Source organism: Bombina bombina, chromosome 3 (genome assembly GCF_027579735.1).
Source record: "Bombina bombina isolate aBomBom1 chromosome 3, aBomBom1.pri, whole genome shotgun sequence".
Lineage (NCBI taxonomy): Eukaryota > Metazoa > Chordata > Amphibia > Anura > Bombinatoridae > Bombina > Bombina bombina.
The window spans coordinates 962,906,207-962,930,453 of NC_069501.1; the positions used below are offsets into that span (position 1 = coordinate 962,906,207).

General features: G+C 39.4%; 1 protein-coding gene across 1 annotated transcript; it reads left to right on the top strand.

Moving 5' to 3' along the window:
• Positions 1-249: 249 nt before the first annotated feature.
• Positions 250-2,177, top strand: LOC128651997 (putative nuclease HARBI1). Its single transcript, XM_053704947.1, has 4 exons — positions 250-740; positions 1,034-1,112; positions 1,690-1,991; positions 2,081-2,177. The coding sequence occupies exons 1-4, from the start codon at positions 278-280 to the stop codon at positions 2,083-2,085; spliced, it is 849 nt and encodes a 282-aa protein (XP_053560922.1). The 5' UTR covers positions 250-277; the 3' UTR covers positions 2,086-2,177.
• The last annotated feature ends 22,070 nt before the right edge of the window (positions 2,178-24,247 follow it).

Sequence of the window (24,247 nt, forward strand, 5' to 3'; positions counted from 1 at the left end):
CATATGTTAACAAGCAACACACAGCTATAGAAAAAGACCACACCTAGCCTAACCTCAGAACAGATATTTCAAAATGCAGGGTGAGAGAGAAGCTGACAATGCTGAAGTTAGACAGCGTAGGCCTGACATCCCCAGAGTGAGGCTGGATATAGAAACCCTGAATGAGCAGCAGGTGTTTGAAAGTTTCAGGCTCAACAGGGAGAAAATATATCAGTTATATGCCCTGTTGCAAGATAGGCTGGAAAGCCAGGGCTATTCAAGCAGGGCTGTCCCTGGAATGACCAAACTACTAGGGGCACTTCATTTTTTGGCTTCTGGATCCTTTCAGGTGACAGGGGGCATTGTAACTGGGGTGCATAAGTCCACTCTTTCTAAGCATCTTTCAAAAGTTATTGATGGACTTTATGATAATTGCAGAAAATTTATTTTTTTCCCCACATCACCCAGAGGTTGGCGTGATGTTAAGAGGGACTTTTTTCTTTTAGGTGGCATACCCAATGTCCTTGGGGCCATTGACTGCACTCATATTGCCCTAAGACCCCCTGTGCGCAGGGAGATAATATTTAGAAATAGGAAACACTTCCACTCCTTAAATGTGCAGATTATATGTGATGCAAACATGCGCATATTAAATGTCGTGGCAGGGTTCCCAGGAAGTAGCCATGATGCCTACATCCTCAGGAATTCTGGTGTGTGGAGATTGTTTGAGACAAATCAAATGCCTGAAGGACATCTCCTCGGTAAGTGTTTATGTATATATTATGATGCCTTCATGTGTTCAATATTTTGACATTTTATTGTTTCATTGCTTTATAATCCTTTATGTATGTGTCTAAGGGGGTGAAATTGATTAAATAAATAAATTGTTAATCATTTAAAAGATATATATTAACTATGTCATAGTAAGACATATGCATAACATTATTTTATGTCATACATTGCTTTATGGAAAGATGTGTGTTTATCTATCTATCTATCTATATCTATATATATATATATATATATACTGTATATCTATGCATTCATATTTTAGCAGATTCTGCATATCCTCTTAAAAAATGGATTTGGACACCATTGAAAGAGAACCAGGTTGTTGGGCCTGCTGAATTAAGGTAAAATATATATTTATTTTCTGCTCATGTGTGTCAGAAATATTGATTGTGCCTTGCAAAATGCTCACTATAATCTGTAGAAAAGTAGGACCAGTACACACTTCATAGGAATGTCCCTTTAAATCACTCTTGGGTGAATGTAGGTGCAAACCTGGAGGACCTCCTTTTCCAAAGTCCCAGTAAATGTAATGAAATAGAACACACAGGTAGCACTCTATGTGGAGCAACAGCACCTTTATTGAGCAACGTTTCGGGGCTCCTGCCCCTTTATTAAGCTATATATCTGTGTTTGTGCACATACATTTGTTGCTTGATTATCTCGTGTGTGTGTGTATATATCACTATCACAGACATAACAATGTTGTACTGAGTGCCTTTAAAGGGACAGTCAAAATACAAATCATCTATTATCAGTGAAGCATTTATAAATCTCTCTGCTTGAATATAAATATATTTATATATATATAAAATGGTTTAAAGATTTATAAGATCAAACCAGGAATGTAGTTAGCTCATTAGTATTTGATTTGTCTTCACATTATATATTATAATCATATTTCTTGTTCTTTTAATACAGATATAATGAAGCACATATCCGAACACGTGCTATAATAGAACGACTGTTTGGTGTTCTAAAAATGCGCTTTCGCTGCCTGGACAGATCAGGGGGGGATCTCCAATTCAGTCCGGAAAAAGCTATTAAAATCATAGTGGCATGTTGCTGTCTACACAACATGGCACAGGAGCATGGGATGTTGAACGACTTACTTCCAACACCACAGCCCCCAGGTGAAATCTTTGAGCCTGATGTAATTAATCATCCCCAACCCCTCAATGCCCATTTGGAGAGATCTGCAACTATTCAAGAATTCTTTTCAGGTATTTTTATAGTATTGTAATGAGACCTTTTAGTTATTTATGATTATGTTTTTTAATAATACACATTTGTTTCTTTTAATGTTTTACAGATTGAAGATTCTCAGAAATGGAATACCACTCCCCTCCCTCTCTCCTCATCCCTATATTTACCACATTTTCCCTAAATAAATGTATACTTTACTCAAATATAGTCATGGTGAATGTTTCTTTATTTCCAGCTATGTACTAATCAATGCATTCATCTTATGATTTATGTATAACATAATTATCTAAAATATCATTTTAATTATATTCCAAATATTACTTTGTTCTCTTGGTATAATTATTTAAAGAGCAGCTATGCACTCCTGGTTAATAAAAATGAGTACATGGGTGAACCAATGACAGACAGGATATATACTGTATGTTGGCAACAATAAACAGCTCCAACATAGGTTCTATGCTGCTCCTGATCTTACCTAAATAAAACTATAATCAAAGGATACTAAGAATATTAAGAAATATAAAGAATATAAATATATTAGATTTGCTTTTAAATATATATGTTTTAGCAAAATAATGGAATTTATGTCACTTTAAAAAAAAAAAGGAAGAGTGTGTTCACAATAAAACATTAATGAACCAGATAAATCAATCAATTCCAATCAACTTACATATGTACTCATAATCAATTTAATTATTTTATGTTTCTTATTTCAATCATGTATTTAAGTTTAGGAGCCATTCCATTTAATGTTCATCACCTGTGGTGCACTTGCTGATTGTTGCCTACATTTAGACAACAATCATCAAGCGCTCCCCATGTGCAGATTCAACATGGGTAGATTCCTAAGCTAACATTCCTGTTTTAGTAAATTACAGATGATAATGAAGTTAAATAGATTATAGGATTACATATTTAAGTATATAAATACTGCATGCTCTAATTCATGAGTTTTTTTTTTAATAGGCTATCCCTTTAAGAAATATATCAGATGCTCATTTCAAAGAGACAAATCCAGATATAATATAATCCTTAAAATAAAGATACATTATCAATACATACAATCCCCTGAGATTGCACACTTGAATGGCATGGTTACCTCATAGAAAATAATATAGAAAAATAAGTCAAAGGAAATAATTTTTTTATCATGAAGATGAGTTTTATTATTACAGATTTACCCTCATTCAAATGTAATTTTCAATGTGAAAATCATATTTATTCAATACAAAACGATGACACATTAAAGTTATAATGTGTCATAGTACTAATATTTATAAAATATATGTAATGTCATGTCTGCTAAAGCAGATAATACATTTGCAATATTTAGACTATTAACCAAAATACATAAGTGCTTAATATTACATACTTCAAGAGATATGAAGTATTGTCTTTAACATGGAGTTATTGAAACAATTTAAAAGTGCATTGTGCATTGGTCCCAGGGAGAGTCTGTGTCTGTTCATATGATGTCAATTAAAATGTATTAATCACCTCTATATCATGGCAATCACATATATGTTGTGTATACACCAGTGCTTAAATATCATAAAGATACATTTATCTAATTATTCTAAATATTGAATAATAATCTTGACAAAAAGGAGTGCATTAGTCATGATAGGTATTAGTCATGATAGGTATATATTTCAGATATTACATTCCACATAGGACTATAAGAATGAATGCAAGGTATTTGGCCATATCAACAGGAAGGAGTATTTACTTTCCAACTCTTCTATAACTGTATAACCCTTATTAGCTTCATCTGAAGGAGCAAACAACATATGCTTGTGGAATATAAATCATAACATTTACACATGTCACGTTGACTAATGTTAGATAGCATATACTGTATAAATTTCAGACACGTATCCCCAAGTATTCTTAAACGGCATAATATGATATCCTCAATAAAAGGACACATTAATTTATCAACAATGTACACCTGCATATTAATTGACATCATGTGAAATAAAAATGAATAAAGCTGTTCATTTTTAGCAGATAAACAGCTATTAGAATAATATTAAGATATATGTTCAAATTTGGATTAGAAAAATGGATGCATATTTATGAGATGAAAATCGCACTTAAACAAGTGCTTTAGTGCAAAAATTAGATATGATATATCTTGGGTGGAAAAAAAAGAATATTAATTAATTCTTGCGGCAGGATTTTGACTTTGGAGGAGAGGTACTTAGGGGGGCAGTGTGGCGTCTTGTGCGACGCCCACCAGCTGAATGTGAGGCTAATAACCGGGATTCAGGGTCCTGCAGGGAGATGACAGAGGATGCAAGGGAGGATGGAGTTTGGGGCCTATCCGCGAGCCTCTCCACTGCCTCTGCCAGGCGGACGAGTGAGGCATTATGGATGTCCATTTGGCTCTGTATCCTTCTCAAATCCTGCTGCTGCTGGAGCCTGGACAGCCTAAGCTCTCTATGTATGAGCCTCAGTAGATCATCCTGCTGGGACTGTGCCGGACCCTGTTGTACATTTGGTGTCTCAGGAACTAATAATTGGCTGGTTCCAGGGCTGTCTCTCCGTATTGGTGACTGTGAGGTTGTCTGTGATGGCACTGTTGGCAATACATTGGTGGGTGCAGTGGGTGGTGGTGTGGATTCCTGTTGTGCCATAGGAGTGGGAGGCATATAGTACAGATGATGCAGATCTGTATGCTGCTGTGGTGGGTGCATCATCTGCTGCTGAGGATAATGATGTCGTGGTGGGTGCATCATCTGTTGCTGAGGAGGATGTTGTGGTGGGTGCATCATCTGCTGCTGAGGAGGATGTTGTGGGGGGTGCATCATCTGCTGCTGAGGAGGATGTTGTGGGGGGTGCATCATCTGCTGCGGTGGGTGCAGCTGTGGGGGCTGTGCCATTTGTTGCTGCGAAGTATGCATGAACTGCCATTGTTGAGGAGGATGAGTCTGCTGGGGTTCAGAACCCAAAACATGAAATGTTGTCTCCGAAGTAGATGGAGAAGGGCATGATACATCCTCCACCTCATATGCCCTAGGCTGCTGCATATCATCTTCTAAGAGGCTGATATAGGAGGTAGTGTCACCATAGATATCCTCATCCTCCTCAGTGAATGTAGGAACATCCTGCTGTGGTGTTGGTGCAGCTTCATACTCCTCCTGTTCGGAACCTACAAATAAATATACGGTATGTTTACATTATCTATCTAATAGAATATATTACTTTGTAGCATAACAATACAGACTATTATATTCCATATTTATGTGTATATATGTACACACACACATACACACACACACACACACACACACATACACACACACACACACACATACACACACACACACACACACACATATAGTGTGTTTGGGATAAAATCCAAGCATATATGATCATAACTGAGGAATCTTTATAGACTGTGTCTTAAAGGAACATTGTTAAAGGGACACTGTACCCAAATATTTTCTTTTGTGCTTCAGATAGAGCATGCAATTTTAATCAACTTTCGTATTTACTCCTATTTTCAAATGTTCTTTATTCTCTTGGTATCTTTATTTGAAATTCAATAATGTAAGTTTAGATGGTGGCCCATTTTTGGTGAACAACCTAGGTTGTCCTTGCTGATTGGTGGATAAATGCATCCACCAATCAAAAACTGCTGTCCAGAGTCCGAACTTAGAAAAAAGCTTAGATGCCTTCTTTTTCATATAAAGATAGCAAGAGAACGAAGAGAAATTGATTATAGTAGTAAATTAGAAAGTTGATTAAAATTGCATGCTGCATCTGATTCACAAAATAATAAAAATGGGTACAGTGTCCCTTTAAGGACAATGACACATGATTTATATGAAATTCTTAATATTCTTGGATATTATATTATCAATATTCTTGCTTGTCGGAGCAGATATACAATACAGAGTGCTTGCTGAACATATTAAATACAACTATGTATATTTAGATTCATAGCTAAACACAGATGGGTATTTATGATATACAACATATATACATCACATATATGGTTATATTTAATATTGAATATTCACCTTCATACACCTCTTCAGGTGGCACAGAGGTGTCCATTGTCCCCTTACATCCGTGAACAGATTCATCCGAGATGACATTGGACAGCATCTCCTCCCATGACCTTAGGTGTATTCTCTTGCTAGGACCACCACCGGTCCCACGTGCATATTTGGCCTGCTGTGCCAGCTTAGCTTTGGTTTCCCTCCTGCAGTCATGATAGCGGTGTTTAATGCTGGCAGTAGAACGATTACGTCCTAAGCAGCTGACTGCCACTCGAATCTCCTCCCACAGCTTATTCCGGACAGCCGGCCTCAGGTTAGGGTTCTCCAGCTGAGCTGCCCTCTCCAAGTATGCCTCAACAAGAGCCTCCTTCTCCTCCTCAGAGTACCTCTCCTCTCTAAGCCTGCCCTTCACACCTGAAGGGCCAGCAGACACAGACTCTCCCTCCTGTGACTGGGGACCAGCCCTCTCTACCTCCTCTGTCCCTGCAGGCTGTGACAGGCTACCACCAGCCCCACCCCCAGTTGCCACAGTCTGCCCCACTTTCCCTTTTCTTTTTGTGCCTAGCTGAGGCTGACTCCTCCTCACTCCTCCCACCTCCATTCCTCTTCCACCCTCTCTCCTTCCCTCCTCTGCCAGGGTTTGAGGAAGGACAAATCCTCCACCCAAACCTCGGCCCCTATTCCTGCCCATACTACTCCCTACTTCCCCCCTCCCCCTCCCTCTATCCACCCTCACCACTGCCCTCCCCCTAGCCACCCCCTTCCCAACTCCACTAGGCCTATCCATCCCTTTCTCCTTCCTCCCTAACTCTAACCTAACACTAAAGTCCCTAGCTTACCTAACTACACTAATTCACCTAACTAAACCCTAAATTAAATAGCCCCAAAACTAACTACCTAACCTATCTAGACCCTAACTATCTCTATTCTATATCCCTCAAAAAAAAAAAATTGTGGGGGTGAAAATAAACAAAGGGATGTAAATGAAAAAGGAAAAACTAAGGAGGATTAGAACAAAATTATAGAAAAATAATAAGGGATGCAAATGAAGAAAGGGGTGAGCTATATAGTCAAATGAACCAAAAAATATGGGATCTAAAAAAAAAAAAAAATAGGATGGGAAAAATATATATATAAAAAAACAAGTTATATAGTGAGGAAGGGAAGGGTAGTCAAAGGGGGGATGGGAAGTGGAATAAGGGGATTAATGAAAGGAGTAATAAAGGAAGATGGGGATATGGGGGTTAATGAAAAAAAAAATGTGAATGTGTTTGTATCAAATAAAAGTGTGTATGTGTGTGTATTTGTGTGTATAAACTAATGTGTGTTAATTAACTAATGTATGGATGTGTGTGTGTGTTCCTAATATTATATGAGGCCTACAATAAGAATATATGAAAATCAAATATCAAACTCTCCACTAACTCTCAAACAACTCTCAAAAACCCAAAACTCCTACCAACGCAACTAGCTCCCGTGTCTTTCTCTCTAGAGGCGATCACAGGTAAAGAGCGCAGGCGCAAACCGTTATTCTTATAGACAGGGTCGGGTTACCATGGCAATGCACTTGTTATGGCGCGCTTTTCGACAAATCCGACATCGGTTGGCAACGCAAACTTACGTACAGCCGAAAAGAGCGACTGCGCGCAACACGCTAATCTTTTCAATGGAAACCTGGTACTAAAATGGAGCCGTAAATTACTTTTAGCTGTCGTCCGCTTCGGTAGCTTACGGCTCCATTTTTAACGACTCAATGGAAGCGAGGCCAAAGTTTCCTGCTGACTCATTTAACTATGTTTTATTTATGCTAACTGGATTGTTTTATGGGATGATAAAATGATTTTATACTGTGTTATATCATATCTATAGGCTTCTTATTGTTTGCACTCCTTATGTGATCATTAGAATTCCAATATCTCACTATATAGTTTTCCAAATGTACAAGCTCTCACACCATATATATACCTATTGTGCTTGGGTGCAACATTAGTACGTGACTTCTTGCCGCCAGCGGCCGAGGCGGCGGGATGGTATATTTTCCAAGTAGACAGTTTCACAGCATAGTTCTAGATATAACATCTTAATATCATATCACCTGTAGCACATAAGCAATGTTCCAGCTTTCTTTGGTGTACTAAGATTGCAGTTTAGTTTCTTATATTATATCTCCAATCGATGTATGAGCCTGTTAAGCTCTGATGATCTCCAGATTACTTATCCTAGAGTATATATCTAGGAGTGCTTTAATCATATTATAAATTAAAGCCTTTGCTATGCTTTAATCCCAGTTACCTCAGGTAGTACCACCTTCTAGCGCAGGCTGGACCTGCATTTATATCTAGTTGCACAATGTTATATACAGCATCTTGATTAAGCTCCATAAACTAAGTTAGCCCTTTGAATATAGTACTTGAGGCCCTCCGGACCAGGGATACCCTTAGCCCAATATTTATTTAGAATATAAGGCGTTTACCATACTTCAAATAACCACCTCCCCCCCCCCCCGCCCCTATCTTATAATGTACCTCCTAGGTAAGGAGGCCTATCTATGCGGTCTTTCTAACCAGTACCGCAACCTACCCCATTTATTTTCTATGTTTCTATGCGTAGCTTTTCACTCTACCATAAAATTGACTCTATTTCTCCTACCTAGTCAAGCGAAACTGTTAAGCTTCACTTACAAATTGAGTTACAAGTTTTAAGTTTAGTATTTTCAATTTCAACACATTACTTATATATTACAAAAACTTGTTTTGCTGTGTTATAAAAAAAATAAGGAAGACACATGAAGACCATTTGCTATTTACACATTGTGAAATATATGCCATAACTATTGTTTATATTTGACTTACTTTGAGAATTTTGAATACATTCCTACAGATCTAGCTTATGTATAATTTTAAATTCCTGTATATTCTCATGTTTATATGGCTTCGGGATAATATGCATGTAACCTTATTGCTTTTTCTTTGTCTTCAATAAAAAGAATATTAAAAAAAAAATAAAAAAAAAATAAATGCATATACGTATATGCTGTGAATTCTTGCACATGCTCAGTAGGAGTTGGTGACTGAAAAAGTGTAAATATAAAAAGACTGTGCACATTTTGTTAATGGAAGTAAATTGGAAAGTTGTTTAAAATTGCATGCTGTATCTGAATCGTGAAGTTTAATTTTGACTTGTGTCCCTGTAATAATTACATTGTAGCTATTTTTTTGTATTTTACAGGCAACTTTGTATTTGTTTTAACCAGGTACAATAGTTATTAAATAGTTATTAACTATTTAATAGCTACCTAGCTAAAATACTTACAAAATTACCTGTGAAATAAATCCTAACCTAAGTTACAATTAAACCTAACACTACACTATCATTAAATTAATTAAATAAATGAACTACAATTACCTAAAATTAAATTCAATTAAATAAACTAAACTATAGTACAAAAACAAACAAACACTAAATTACAGAAAATAAAAAAGAATTACAAGAAGTTTAAACTAATTACACCTAATCTAAGCCCCCTAATAAAATAATAAAGCCCCCCAAAATAAAAAAAAAATGCCCTACCCTATTCTAAATTACAAAGTAATCAGCTCTTTTACCAGCCCTTAAAAGGGCTTTTTGCGGGCATTGCCCCAAAGTAATCAGCTCTTTTACCTGTAAAGAAAAATACAACCCCCCAACATTAAAACCCACCACCCACATACCCCTACTCTAACCCACTCAAACTCCCCTTAAAAAACCTAACACTAACGCCCTGAAGATCTCCCTACCTTGAGTCGTCTTCACCCAGCCAAGCCGAATTCTTCATCCAAGCGGAGCAAGAAGAGGTCCTCCATCCGGTAGAAGTCTTCATCCAAGCGGGGCAAGAAGAGGTCCTCCATCCGGTAGAAGTCTTCATCCAAGCGGTGTCTTCTATCTTCATCCAACCGCGGCTCCATCTTCCAGACCTCCGACTCAGAACATCCTTCTGGCCCGACAACTACCCGATGAATGAAGGTTCCTTTAAGGGACTTCATCCAAGATGGCATCCCTCGGTTTCTGATTGGCTGATAGGATTCTATCAGCCAATCGGAATTAAGGTAGGAAAAATCCGATTGGCTGATTCAATCAGCCAATCGGATTGACCTCGCATTCTATTGGCTGATCGGAACAGCCAATAGAATGTGAGGTCAATCCGATTGGCTGATTGGATCAGCCAATCGGATGGAGCTTCAATCCGGTTGGCTGATTGAATCAGCCAATCAGATTTTTCCTACCTTAATTCCGATTGGCTGATAGAATCCTATCAGCGAATTGGAATTCGAGGGACGCCATCTTGGAGGACGTCCCTTAACCCCTTAATGACCACAGCCCTTTTCCATTTTCTGTCCGTTTGGGACCAAGGCTATTTTTACATTTTTGAGATGTTTGTGTTTAGCTGTAATTTTCCTCTTACTCATTTACTGTACCCACACATATTATATACCGTTTTTCTCGCCATTAATCTAAAGATACCATTATTTTCATCATATCTTATAATTTACTATAAAAAAAAATTATAAAATATGAGGAAAAAATGGAAAAAAACACACTTTTTCTAACTTTGACCCCCAAAATCTGTTACACATCTACAACCACCAAAAAACACCCATGCTAAATAGTTTCTAAATTTTGTCCTGATTTTAGAAATACCCAATGTTTACATGTTTTTTGCTTTTTTTGTAAACTATAGGGCCATAAATACAAGTAGCACTTTGCTATTTCCAAACCATTTCTTTTCAAAATTAGCGCTAGTTACATTAGAACACTGATATCTTTCAGGAATCTCTGAATATCCATTGACATGTATATATTTTTTTTTAGTAGACAACCCAAAAAATTGATCTATGCCCATTTTGGTATATTTCATGCCACCATTTCACCGCCAAATGCAATCAAATACAAAAAATTGTTCACTTTTCACAAATTTTTTCACAAACTTTTGGTTTCTCACTGAAATTATTTACAAACAGCTTGTGCAATTATGGCATAAATGGTTGTAAATTCTTCTCTGGGATCCCCTTTGTTCAGAAATAGCAGACATATATGACTTTGGCGTTGCTTTTTGGTAATTAGAAGGCAGCTAAATGCCACTGCGCACCACACGTGTATTATGCCCAGCAGTGAATGGGTTAATTAGGGAGCATGTAGGGAGCTTTTTGGGGTAGTTTTAGCTTTAGTGTAGTGTAGTAGACAACCCCAAGTATTGATCTAGGCCAATTTTGGTATATTTCATGCCACCATTTCACTGCCAAATGCGATCAAATTAAAAAAAAACGTTAAATTTTTCTCAATTTTAGGTTTCTCACTGAAATTATTTACAAACAGCTTGTGCAATTATGGCACAAATGGTTGTAAATGCTTCTCTGGGATCCCCTTTTTTCAGAAATAGCAGACATATATGGCTTTGGCATTGCTTTTTGGTAATTAGAAGGCCTCTAAATGCTGCTGCGCATCACACGTGTATTATGGCTAGCAGTGAAGGGGTTAATTATGTAGCTTGTAGGGAGCTTGCAGGGTTAATTTTATCTTTAGTGTAGAGCTCAGCCTCCCACCTGAAACATCAGACCCCCTGATCCCTCCCAAACAGCTCTCTTCCCTCCCCCACCCCACAATTGTCCCCGCCATCTTAAGTACTGGCAGAAACTCTGCCAGTACTAAAATAAAAGGTATTTGGCCCTTTTTTTTTAAAAAAAAAAAGAAGCATATTTACATATGCTGATGTGTAGGATCCCCCCTTAGACGCCAACCTCACTGATCCCCCACCAAACAGCTCTCTAACCCTTCCCCTCTGCCTTAATGGGCGCCATCTTGGGTACTGGCAGCTGTCTGCCAGTACCCAGTTTTGTATAAATAAAAAGAGAGAAGCGCTCAACCTGGAAACGAACAATAGCATAATAGCTTGCTCTATGGCTAGTTACCACCCAAGAAGCAGCCTCTTTTTGCTCAACATGTGCCTTTCACAGAGAAAAACTTTCCTGAAGCATATCAGTCTGATCCTGACTTCACAGTACAGTCCAGCCCCGAAATACCAGGCAATCATTCTCTGAACAAGAGAAACAGCAAAACCCCAGACGTACGTTTCGGCCTATTGTGGGCCTCGTCAGTGAGGTGCAGCCATATCCCTCTAGGCACACTGAGCAACGGGTCCACGTCTGGATTCCCGCATCACACTTAGGGAGACTTCCCAAAATGTCATAATTTGCATAAATAAAAAGAGAGAAGCGCTCAACCTGGAAACGAACAATAGCATAATAGCTTGCTCTATGGCTAGTTACCACCCAAGAAGCAGCCTCTTTTTGCTCAACATGTGCCTTTCACAGAGAAAAACTTTCCTGAAGCATATCAGTCTGATCCTGACTTCACAGTACAGTCCAGCCCCGAAATACCAGGCAATCATTCTCTGAACAAGAGAAACAGCAAAACCCCAGACGTACGTTTCGGCCTATTGTGGGCCTCGTCAGTGAGGTGCAGCCATATCCCTCTAGGCACACTGAGCAACGGGTCCACGTCTGGATTCCCGCATCACACTTAGGGAGACTTCCCAAAATGTCATAATTTGCATAAATAAAAAGAGAGAAGCGCTCAACCTGGAAACGAACAATAGCATAATAGCTTGCTCTATGGCTAGTTACCACCCAAGAAGCAGCCTCTTTTTGCTCAACATGTGCCTTTCACAGAGAAAAACTTTCCTGAAGCATATCAGTCTGATCCTGACTTCACAGTACAGTCCAGCCCCGAAATACCAGGCAATCATTCTCTGAACAAGAGAAACAGCAAAACCCCAGACGTACATTTCGGCCTATTGTGGGCCTCGTCAGTGAGGTGCAGCCATATCCCTCTAGGCACACTGAGCAACGGGTCCACGTCTGGATTCCCGCATCACACTTAGGGAGACTTCCCAAAATGTCATAATTTGCATAAATAAAAAGAGAGAAGCGCTCAACCTGGAAACGAACAATAGCATAATAGCTTACTCTATGGCTAGTTACCACCCAAGAAGCAGCCTCTTTTTGCTCAACATGTGCCTTTCACAGAGAAAAACTTTCCTGAAGCATATCAGTCTGATCCTGACTTCACAGTACAGTCCAGCCCCGAAATACCAGGCAATCATTCTCTGAACAAGAGAAACAGCAAAACCCCAGACGTACGTTTCGGCCTATTGTGGGCCTCGTCAGTGAGGTGCAGCCATATCCCTCTAGGCACACTGAGCAACGGGTCCACGTCTGGATTCCCGCATCACACTTAGGGAGACTTCCCAAAATGTCATAATTTGCATAAATAAAAAGAGAGAAGCGCTCAACCTGGAAACGAACAATAGCATAATAGCTTGCTCTATGGCTAGTTACCACCCAAGAAGCAGCCTCTTTTTGCTCAACATGTGCCTTTCACAGAGAAAAACTTTCCTGAAGCATATCAGTCTGATCCTGACTTCACAGTACAGTCCAGCCCCGAAATACCAGGCAATCATTCTCTGAACAAGAGAAACAGCAAAACCCCAGACGTACGTTTCGGCCTATTGTGGGCCTCGTCAGTGAGGTGCAGCCATATCCCTCTAGGCACACTGAGCAACGGGTCCACGTCTGGATTCCCGCATCACACTTAGGGAGACTTCCCAAAATGTCATAATTTGCATAAATAAAAAGAGAGAAGCGCTCAACCTGGAAACGAACAATAGCATAATAGCTTGCTCTATGGCTAGTTACCACCCAAGAAGCAGCCTCTTTTTGCTCAACATGTGCCTTTCACAGAGAAAAACTTTCCTGAAGCATATCAGTCTGATCCTGACTTCACAGTACAGTCCAGCCCCGAAATACCAGGCAATCATTCTCTGAACAAGAGAAACAGCAAAACCCCAGACGTACGTTTCGGCCTATTGTGGGCCTCGTCAGTGAGGTGCAGCCATATCCCTCTAGGCACACTGAGCAACGGGTCCACGTCTGGATTCCCGCATCACACTTAGGGAGACTTCCCAAAATGTCATAATTTGCATAAATAAAAAGAGAGAAGCGCTCAACCTGGAAACGAACAATAGCATAATAGCTTGCTCTATGGCTAGTTACCACCCAAGAAGCAGCCTCTTTTTGCTCAACATGTGCCTTTCACAGAGAAAAACTTTCCTGAAGCATATCAGTCTGATCCTGACTTCACAGTACAGTCCAGCCCCGAAATACCAGGCAATCATTCTCTGAACAAGAGAAACAGCAAAACCCCAGACGTACGTTTCGGCCTATTGTGGGCCTCGTCAGTGAGGTGCAGCCATATCCCTCTAGGCACACTGAGCAACGGGTCCACGTCTGGATTCCCGCATCACACTTAGGGAGACTTCCCAAAATGTCATAATTTGCATAAATAAAAAGAGAGAAGCGCTCAACCTGGAAACGAACAATAGCATAATAGCTTGCTCTATGGCTAGTTACCACCCAAGAAGCAGCCTCTTTTTGCTCAACATGTGCCTTTCACAGAGAAAAACTTTCCTGAAGCATATCAGTCTGATCCTGACTTCACAGTACAGTCCAGCCCCGAAATACCAGGCAATCATTCTCTGAACAAGAGAAACAGCAAAACCCCAGACGTACGTTTCGGCCTATTGTGGGCCTCGTCAGTGAGGTGCAGCCATATCCCTCTAGGCACACTGAGCAACGGGTCCACGTCTGGATTTCCGCATCACACTTAGGGAGACTTCCCAAAATGTCATAATTTGCATAAATAAAAAGAGAGAAGCGCTCAACCTGGAAACGAACAATAGCATAATAGCTTGCTCTATGGCTAGTTACCACCCAAGAAGCAGCCTCTTTTTGCTCAACATGTGCCTTTCACAGAGAAAAACTTTCCTGAAGCATATCAGTCTGATCCTGACTTCACAGTACAGTCCAGCCCCGAAATACCAGGCAATCATTCTCTGAACAAGAGAAACAGCAAAACCCCAGACGTACATTTCGGCCTATTGTGGGCCTCGTCAGTGAGGTGCAGCCATATCCCTCTAGGCACACTGAGCAACGGGTCCACGTCTGGATTCCCGCATCACACTTAGGGAGACTTCCCAAAATGTCATAATTTGCATAAATAAAAAGAGAGAAGCGCTCAACCTGGAAACGAACAATAGCATAATAGCTTGCTCTATGGCTAGTTACCACCCAAGAAGCAGCCTCTTTTTGCTCAACATGTGCCTTTCACAGAGAAAAACTTTCCTGAAGCATATCAGTCTGATCCTGACTTCACAGTACAGTCCAGCCCCGAAATACCAGGCAATCATTCTCTGAACAAGAGAAACAGCAAAACCCCAGACGTACGTTTCGGCCTATTGTGGGCCTCGTCAGTGAGGTGCAGCCATATCCCTCTAGGCACACTGAGCAACGGGTCCACGTCTGGATTCCCGCATCACACTTAGGGAGACTTCCCAAAATGTCATAATTTGCATAAATAAAAAGAGAGAAACGCTCAACCTGGAAACGAACAATAGCATAATAGCTTGCTCTATGGCTAGTTACCACCCAAGAAGCAGCCTCTTTTTGCTCAACATGTGCCTTTCACAGAGAAAAACTTTCCTGAAGCATATCAGTCTGATCCTGACTTCACAGTACAGTCCAGCCCCGAAATACCAGGCAATCATTCTCTGAACAAGAGAAACAGCAAAACCCCAGACGTACGTTTCGGCCTATTGTGGGCCTCGTCAGTGAGGTGCAGCCATATCCCTCTAGGCACACTGAGCAACGGGTCCACGTCTGGATTCCCGCATCACACTTAGGGAGACTTCCCAAAATGTCATAATTTGCATAAATAAAAAGAGAGAAGCGCTCAACCTGGAAACGAACAATAGCATAATAGCTTGCTCTATGGCTAGTTACCACCCAAGAAGCAGCCTCTTTTTGCTCAACATGTGCCTTTCACAGAGAAAAACTTTCCTGAAGCATATCAGTCTGATCCTGACTTCACAGTACAGTCCAGCCCCGAAATACCAGGCAATCATTCTCTGAACAAGAGAAACAGCAAAACCCCAGACGTACGTTTCGGCCTATTGTGGGCCTCGTCAGTGAGGTGCAGCCATATCCCTCTAGGCACACTGAGCAACGGGTCCACGTCTGGATTCCCGCATCACACTTAGGGAGACTTCCCAAAATGTCATAATTTGCATAAATAAAAAGAGAGAAGCGCTCAACCTGGAAACGAACAATAGCATAATAGCTTGCTCTATGGCTAGTTACCACCCAAGAAGCAGCCTCTTTTTGCTCAACATGTGCCTTTCACAGAGAAAAACTTTCCTGAAGCATATCAGTCTGATCCTGACTTCACAGTACAGTCCAGCCCCGAAATACCAGGCAATCATTCTCTGAACAAGAGAAACAGCAAAACCCCAGACGTACGTTTCGGCCTATTGTGGGCCTCGTCAGTGAGGTGCAGCCATATCCCTCTAGGCACACTGAGCAACGGGTCCACGTCTGGATTCCCGCATCACACTTAGGGAGACTTCCCAAAATGTCATAATTTGCATAAATAAAAAGAGAGAAGCGCTCAACCTGGAAACGAACAATAGCATAATAGCTTGCTCTATGGCTAGTTACCACCCAAGAAGCAGCCTCTTTTTGCTCAACATGTGCCTTTCACAGGGAAAAACTTTCCTGAAGCATATCAGTCTGATCCTGACTTCACAGTACAGTCCAGCCCCGAAATACCAGGCAATCATTCTCTGAACAAGAGAAACAGCAAAACCCCAGACGTACGTTTCGGCCTATTGTGGGCCTCGTCAGTGAGGTGCAGCCATATCCCTCTAGGCACACTGAGCAACGGGTCCTCGTCTGGATTCCCGCATCAAATTTCTAACCTAAATTATTTTGCCTTTCTCCAGGTTCGACAGTATTGTGCAAAATTCTGCCCATTGGAGCTGGAAAGATATTGATGGCCTTCTCAAAATTTATTCAATGGGAAACCATAACATTTCTTATCTTTATGCTAGTTTACTTCAAGAAGATAATATGAAGAATCTCTCCCTACTATCATTAAAATGGGCCAAATCAGGTCTACTTAAATCTTCCCCAATTCTAATTAAAGGATTACTTTCTGTTATAATTTTTAAGCTAAACAACTAACATATTAAAGTTAATAAACATTAATTAAAACCTACTGACCTATATTTTCTCCAAAACGAAGTTTCATAACGTTCTAAAAGTTATATCTTTTATTCGCCGATGATGTCACGTTATCCTGCCCACTATTTTCACCACTGCATGTTCAAAATACTTAAACCAATAACTTTGTGTTTAAAGCGCCATTTTGAAACCTAGGTATTGTAAACGGATTGGTACAGAGCAAAGGATACCCACGGAGTGGATTTGGAAAACAATTAAATTTGCAGACAAGATTTCTGATATACGGTAGAGATATGTTAATGAAATGCTATTGATAAAATGCGTATTTGGGGTAGTTAGTTAGTAACAGGCATAGAAAATATTTACTTACAGTGGCCCTTTAAGAAAAGCTTTTTGCCAGAGTGGAAAAAGCAACAACCTCAATTGACAGAAGAGAATCTCACTTAAAATTATTGCATCAAATATATTTAACTCCTTATTTGTTATATAAATGGAACAAAGAAAAAGTCATAGGGTACGCAAAATGTAATTTGCTTGATGCAAATTTAAATCACTATATTTTTGAGTGTCCCAAAATAAGCCAATTTTGGACTAAATTACAATTCTGGCTGAGTAGGATCTGAAAAGCAGAAATAAAGTTCACTATTTATGATATTATTTTTTTATGTAATGGCAAATTATAGGGATCTAAAACCAGATTTCCTAATTTAAGTATAATCCTGGGACGCAATTTGATTTTCAGGACTTGGAAAAGTTCAAAACCTTCTACTTTAACTATGATTATTGAATCATTGAAATATCAATTTATTTTGGAACAGTATTCTCCGTGCAGTGCTGGAGAGAAATATGTTGCTAAATTAATATCCAAATGGGAGTGTTTATTAAATATTTACCATTACCTGATAGAAATCAAATGTTCTCCCCATTTATATCCTCTAAATTCTTAGAACAATGGGAGATTGATAATCTCTAATGTAGGCATTATAAATCTTGAGGAAGGTTGTTTCTAGAGGGGTATTGGGTGGAGTTAGGAGATGAGAAGTGATGACAGAGACGGGTGGGGGGGGTTTTCCCCCCTTCTTTTTTCTCTTCCTTTTTCCAACTCAGCCCTGAGTCGGATATGCGTTTATTTTTACTGTGTTAGATATCTTATTCATTATTAACTGAAATTGCAATATATTAATTATGGGCTTTGTAACAGATATATAAAAAAAATTAACTTTGCCCTGTGTGGCGATATTCTGTTTTTGCTTTAAGAATACTCTGTTTTTGGGATGAATTTGAAAAAAAAAATTGTTGTAAAATATTGGCTGATAGACTAAATAGTTATATGTCCCAATTAAATGCTAGATTACGAGTGGAGCCCTATTTGCACTCAAGCTAAACTATTAACCCCTAAACCACCACACACCCTATACTAGCAACCCATAAACAGGCACATAGCCCACCACAAATTACCTCGCTACACTATTAAACACCTAAACCGCCAATACCCCCATTCCCAACTATCCTGCTACACTATTAACCCCTTAACTGTCACAACCACCCATCAAAAAATACTCCCTAACCAATTAACTCCTTACCACAACAGCTAACCCCCCAACACCCCTAACCTAACAATCCCTAAATTAAAAAAAACTAAAACCAGAACAAAATTCCCTATACTAAAACCAAAGTAACACCCCTACCCCCCCAAAAAATCTATCTTTTGGGGGTGGAGCCTGGCCACGCTGGATGGGCTCCTCATGCCCATTTAGGCTAAAAAAAATCACCGGTTTGGCATAACTTCCTTGTATAACTAACTTGTTTGGAGACCTCCACAAGCATCTAAGTGCTCTAGATCACAGAGTCCTCGCCCTAGAGGAAAACCATGACTCAATAGCTACCACGCTTCAAAGTAACACTTCGGAAATACAGACTCAAGCAGATAAACTTCACTTATAAACAGAAAAAATAGAAGACTTAGACAATCGCTGTCGAAGAAATAACCTCAGAATAAGGGGAATTTCAGAAACAGTCCATCCCCCGGCAATAGAAGGATATCTTCATGCTTTATTTAGAGTCATAAAGGAAAACCCTTCAGCACAAATATCTGATTAAAAGGGCTCATAGGGCTCTTAGGCCTAGGCCTCCCCATAAAGCTCCTCCAAGAGACATCATCTAAAAATTCTCAGTTACAAAGATAAAGAGGAGCTCCTGAGATGTGCCAGAGCAAAGCACCCCATCTACCCCACAGGGGAAGAGATACATCTATTTACTGACCTCTAACCAGCAACACTACAAAAGCAACGGGAATTGTCCCATATAACATCACACATTTGGAAACACAAGATACAGTACCGCTGGGGATTCCCAATATCTCTGATTGCTTCCCATAACAACAGGACCGCCATTTACAGACCGGGATCCGACCCTCGCCTCTTCTACAAAGATCTTTCACTACAAGATGATAAGGATGAACCCTTCACCTTACTCTTACTACCCCTTCCCACCCTAATACCCTCTTCCTCCTTTTTTTTTAATCTCTTTTAACATGTACAATAAGGCCAGCAGATTTCAAGACCATTCCATCCATCTTACAATAAATGCAAAGGGCCTTAACAGCCCTGGTAAATGATCCATTGCTTTTCGGGACTTACATAAATTGGGAAGCCACATCTTGATGTTGCAAGAAACCCACTTCCCGAAAGGTAAAGAACTTAAGTGGAACAACATGCAATACCTTACAGCATTCTTTGCCTCTGGGCCGAATAAGAATGCTGGAGTAGGTATACTCCTACATAAAACATTACCTATCCAAATAACACATACCGAAAAAGAAGAGGGAAGATATATTCTCCTGACAGGAGTACTTTACGGACACCATATCACACTTCTCAATATATATGACCCAAATCAAACACAAAATATCTTCTTTAAAAAAATAGCAAACCTGATTTTGGACCACTCAAAGGGAGTTACATATTTAGCTGGGGACTAACCTTTCTTTAAACCCCACTATGAACTCTTCCAGGGGAACTTCTGGCATCCCTAATACTATACTTAAGTCATTTAAAAATTTCCTCAATAGTTTGACTCTTCATGACGCATGGAGAACACTGCATCCTAAAAACAGGCATTATACCTTTTACTCTAATCCTCGCAACAGCTACACAAGGATAGGCCACATATACACTGGCTCACATGGTCTTTCAAATACAAATTATTGTGATATTGGACCTATAACGTGGTCAGACCATGCACCTGTCACTTGTAGAATACTTTGGCCTGATATCCCGATATCCTCCAAAATATTGAGACTAGACGATACTCTATTAGACAAACCCTTAATAATAAAAGACATTTAAAAAGATATAAAAGAATACTTTGAAATTAACTCACATTCTTCGACTTCCCACTGAACAGAATGGGAAGCTCATAAATCAGTAATACGAGGCTCACTCATTAAACAAAAGTTGAAGCTTAATAGACAAGCCAGAGAGAAACACTCCAATCTCATTGCAAAACTTAGTTCCCTTGAACTAGACCACAAAAAAGACCCCTCTAACAAAGAAACCAAAAATAATCTAATTAATACCAGGATTTCTCTTAATCAACACTTAACAGAAATTCACCAACGTAAGGCCCTATTTCTTAAACAATACTACTATGAGGGTGACAATAAAGTGGGCAAAATATTGGCTAGAAACCTGAGAAGAAAACAATTAAATACCTACATACACTTACTTTAGACAACAGATGACCACCTAGTTAAAGATAGAACAAAAATAGCTTCAACCTTCCGAAATTACTATAACAAACTTTATAATATAGATGATAACCAAGCTAATGTGCACAATATCTTAATTAGAGAGGAAACTATTTTTTCTTCATTCTCTTGATATCTTTATTTAAAAATCATGAATGTAAATCTGAGCAGTCAGACCATTTTAGGTTCAGTACCATGGATAGCGCTTGCTTATTGGAGGATAACATTTACCCACCAATAAGCAAGCATAACCCAGTTTCTCAACCAAAAATGGGCCGGCTCCTATGCATCACATTCCTGCTTTTTAAAGAAAGATAGCAAGAGAACAATGAAAAATTGATAATAGGAGTAAATTAGAAAGTTATTTAAAATTGCATGCTGTATCGGAATCATTAAAGAAAAAATGTGGGTTCAGTGTCCCTTTTAATATCCAAAGAGCAAGTAGGATTTGTCCCTGGCAGGGAGGTTAGGGACAATACCACCAAAGTACTACTGTTAATGAACCATGTGAAGGTGGCATCCCATCTGTGCTATTTTTGACTGACGCAGAGAAGGCCTTTAGGATGGGGTGGCCTTTTTTTTGGGACGAGCGATGGAGGAAATGGGTATACCAGAGGCTTTTCTAAATATGTCCATTGCACCCTATTCCAAACCGAATGCAAGAGTAAGGGTAAATGGTGTATTAACGCATACATTCTACATTCTACATAAGTAACGGCACTAGACCAGGGTGCCCGCTATCGGCCCTGCTCTTCACTATATCTATCGAAGTACTAGCCCAAAAAAATCAGGAATAATAAAAAAAATAAGGAATAATAGAAGAGGATACAGAATTTAAACAAACACCCTCTACGCGGACGATATCCTCTTCACTTTGACGGAAGCAGAGACCTCCATCCCAGAATTCTTAAATAAATTAAAATCTTATGGGAAAATCTCCAACTTCCTATTGAATTTAAATAAGTCTGAACTTTTAAATATCAATACCCAAAATGATCATATACAGCAATTAAAAGACAAATATAACATATTGATAGCCCAACATAAACTAAAGTACTTGGGGATATTCCTAACTCCCTCTCTACAGGATCTATATAAGCACAACTATATTCCTCTAAAAAATTAAATTAACAGAGACTTATCAGCATTGAAGAATAAGCCGCTCTCATGGTTGGGGAGGATAGGAGTAATAAAAATGAATATTCAACCATGAATATTATACATACTCCAAACTCTGCCGATTCCTCTACATGAGGGATACCTCACTCAGTTACAAAACACAATTGAGCAGGTATAAAACCTAGAATACGAAAAAGAACCATGTATCTGACAAGCAACAGAGAAGGACTGGGTTTACCAAATTTAGTTGCTTATAGAAGTGCGATCACACTTCGACACGTTGTTGAATGGTCGCATAACACTAATCACAGGCAAGTCTTTAAGTTAAATAATGTCGGTACTTTAGCATGGTCCCCCCCCATAAAAAGACACTAGAACTTTAACAAATACATACTAGCAGCTGAAATACTATCAGAGTGGGAGAGGATATTAGCAACCAGCACCCAAATCTCATCTAGACACTCCCTTCTTACACCAATTATTGAAAACGGGGATCTTCCATACTGTAAACTGGGTTTTTGCATTAAACAACCTTACAGTCTAAAAACAAGTTCAGTCCAATTCATCACAGAAAGTGGCACTCTCAAATCGCAAGCACAACTGGAAGAAGTCCTCAGGGAGATTTTCTCCTCGTGGCTAAATTATAACCAACTGATTAACAATATTTCACACCATAAATACAAGAAAGACATTGGCAGAGAACTCAAACAATGTGAAAAATTATGCACTTTATCGGTGATCCCAAAACACCTCATATTACAGCGAGTTCACGCAAGCAAGTTTGCGGTAATTTAAACAGCACTCCACTAGTAATATGGAGTTGAGCGCAAAAAATACAGCAATCTCGCAATCGTGTTTGCGCTTTTTGCGTAAATGATTGTGCTCCATCCATAATCTAGCCCCAATTTCACCAGACCAAGTGGGTTTCATCCTGGGGATACTACCCTGCAGGAACTACAACTTGCAGCATGTGCACAAGCCCATTGCACCCCTCTTGCTTTGGTCTCTAAAGATGCTGAGAAGTTTTTTGGGGTGATTTGGGATTTTCTTGCCTCAACCTTGTCACATATGAAGGCCATAATAATAATAATAGGCCATAAATGTATTAAAAAATGATTTGCCCTGTATTCTAACCCAACAGCAAGTGTCTAGGTTAATGGTATTTTATCAAACCCTTTCAAATTACAATTGGTACATGCCAGACCTCTACTATCTCTCCTCTTCCGATTGGCTGATAGAATTCTATCAGCCAATCGGAATTAAGGTAGGAAAAATCCTATTGGCTGATCCAATCAGCCAATAGGATTGAAATTCAATCCTATTGGCTGATCCAATCAGCCAATAGGATTGAGCTCGCATTCTATTGGCTGTTCCAATCAGCCAATAGAATGCAAGCTCAATCCTATTGGCTGATTGGATCAGCCAATAGGATTTTTCCTACCTTAATTCCAATTGGCTGATAGGGACGCCATCTTGGATAACGTCATTTAAAGGAACCTTCATTCTTCGTTGGGATGTCGATGGAAGAGGATGCTCCGCATCGGATGGATTGAAGATGGACCCGCTCCGCTCCGGATGGATGAAGATAGAAGATGCCGCCTGGATGAAGACTTCTGCCGGTCTGGATGTCCTCTTCTGCCCGGATCGGATGAAGACTGCCCCTCTGGAGGTCCACTTGTGCCCGGCTGGGTGAAGACGGCTCAAGGTAGGGTGATCTTCGTTGGGTTAGTGTTAGGTTTTTTTTTTGTTTGTTTTTTAAATAATTTTTTATTGAGGGTTTATTATAATGATAACAGAAAAAAGAAAAAAATGACATATCAACGTTACATTATATAGCAATGATTGTCTCAACAAACTTATGACAAAGAAAGGAAACATATAATAAATGTCAAACTATAATTGAAAACCTCCTTTTATGTTTTATATCATAATGAAAGTAGCTATTATTCCAGGTCACTGTGTTAAAACACACTCTGAAGGAGCACTGTAGCTACTAAGAAGACCCAGTTTATTATGAACTTCTTAAGAACTTATATATCTATTGATAGTACAACACCAACACCAGAGAACCAAAATATGTAGCTGCTAAGTCGATCCGAAAGCTGGCTCTCTGTTAGTTTAGTTTGCCAAAGAGTTGAGTGCTTCTTATTATCAATGGGTCTTGCTACCAAGATCAAAGTATAGAGCAAGAGAAAAGTTGGGGAAATATCAGCGGGTAAGCACCGCTATAGAGATAATTTTTCTATTTAACAATATCATTAAAATAACAATGGTCAACAGCAAAG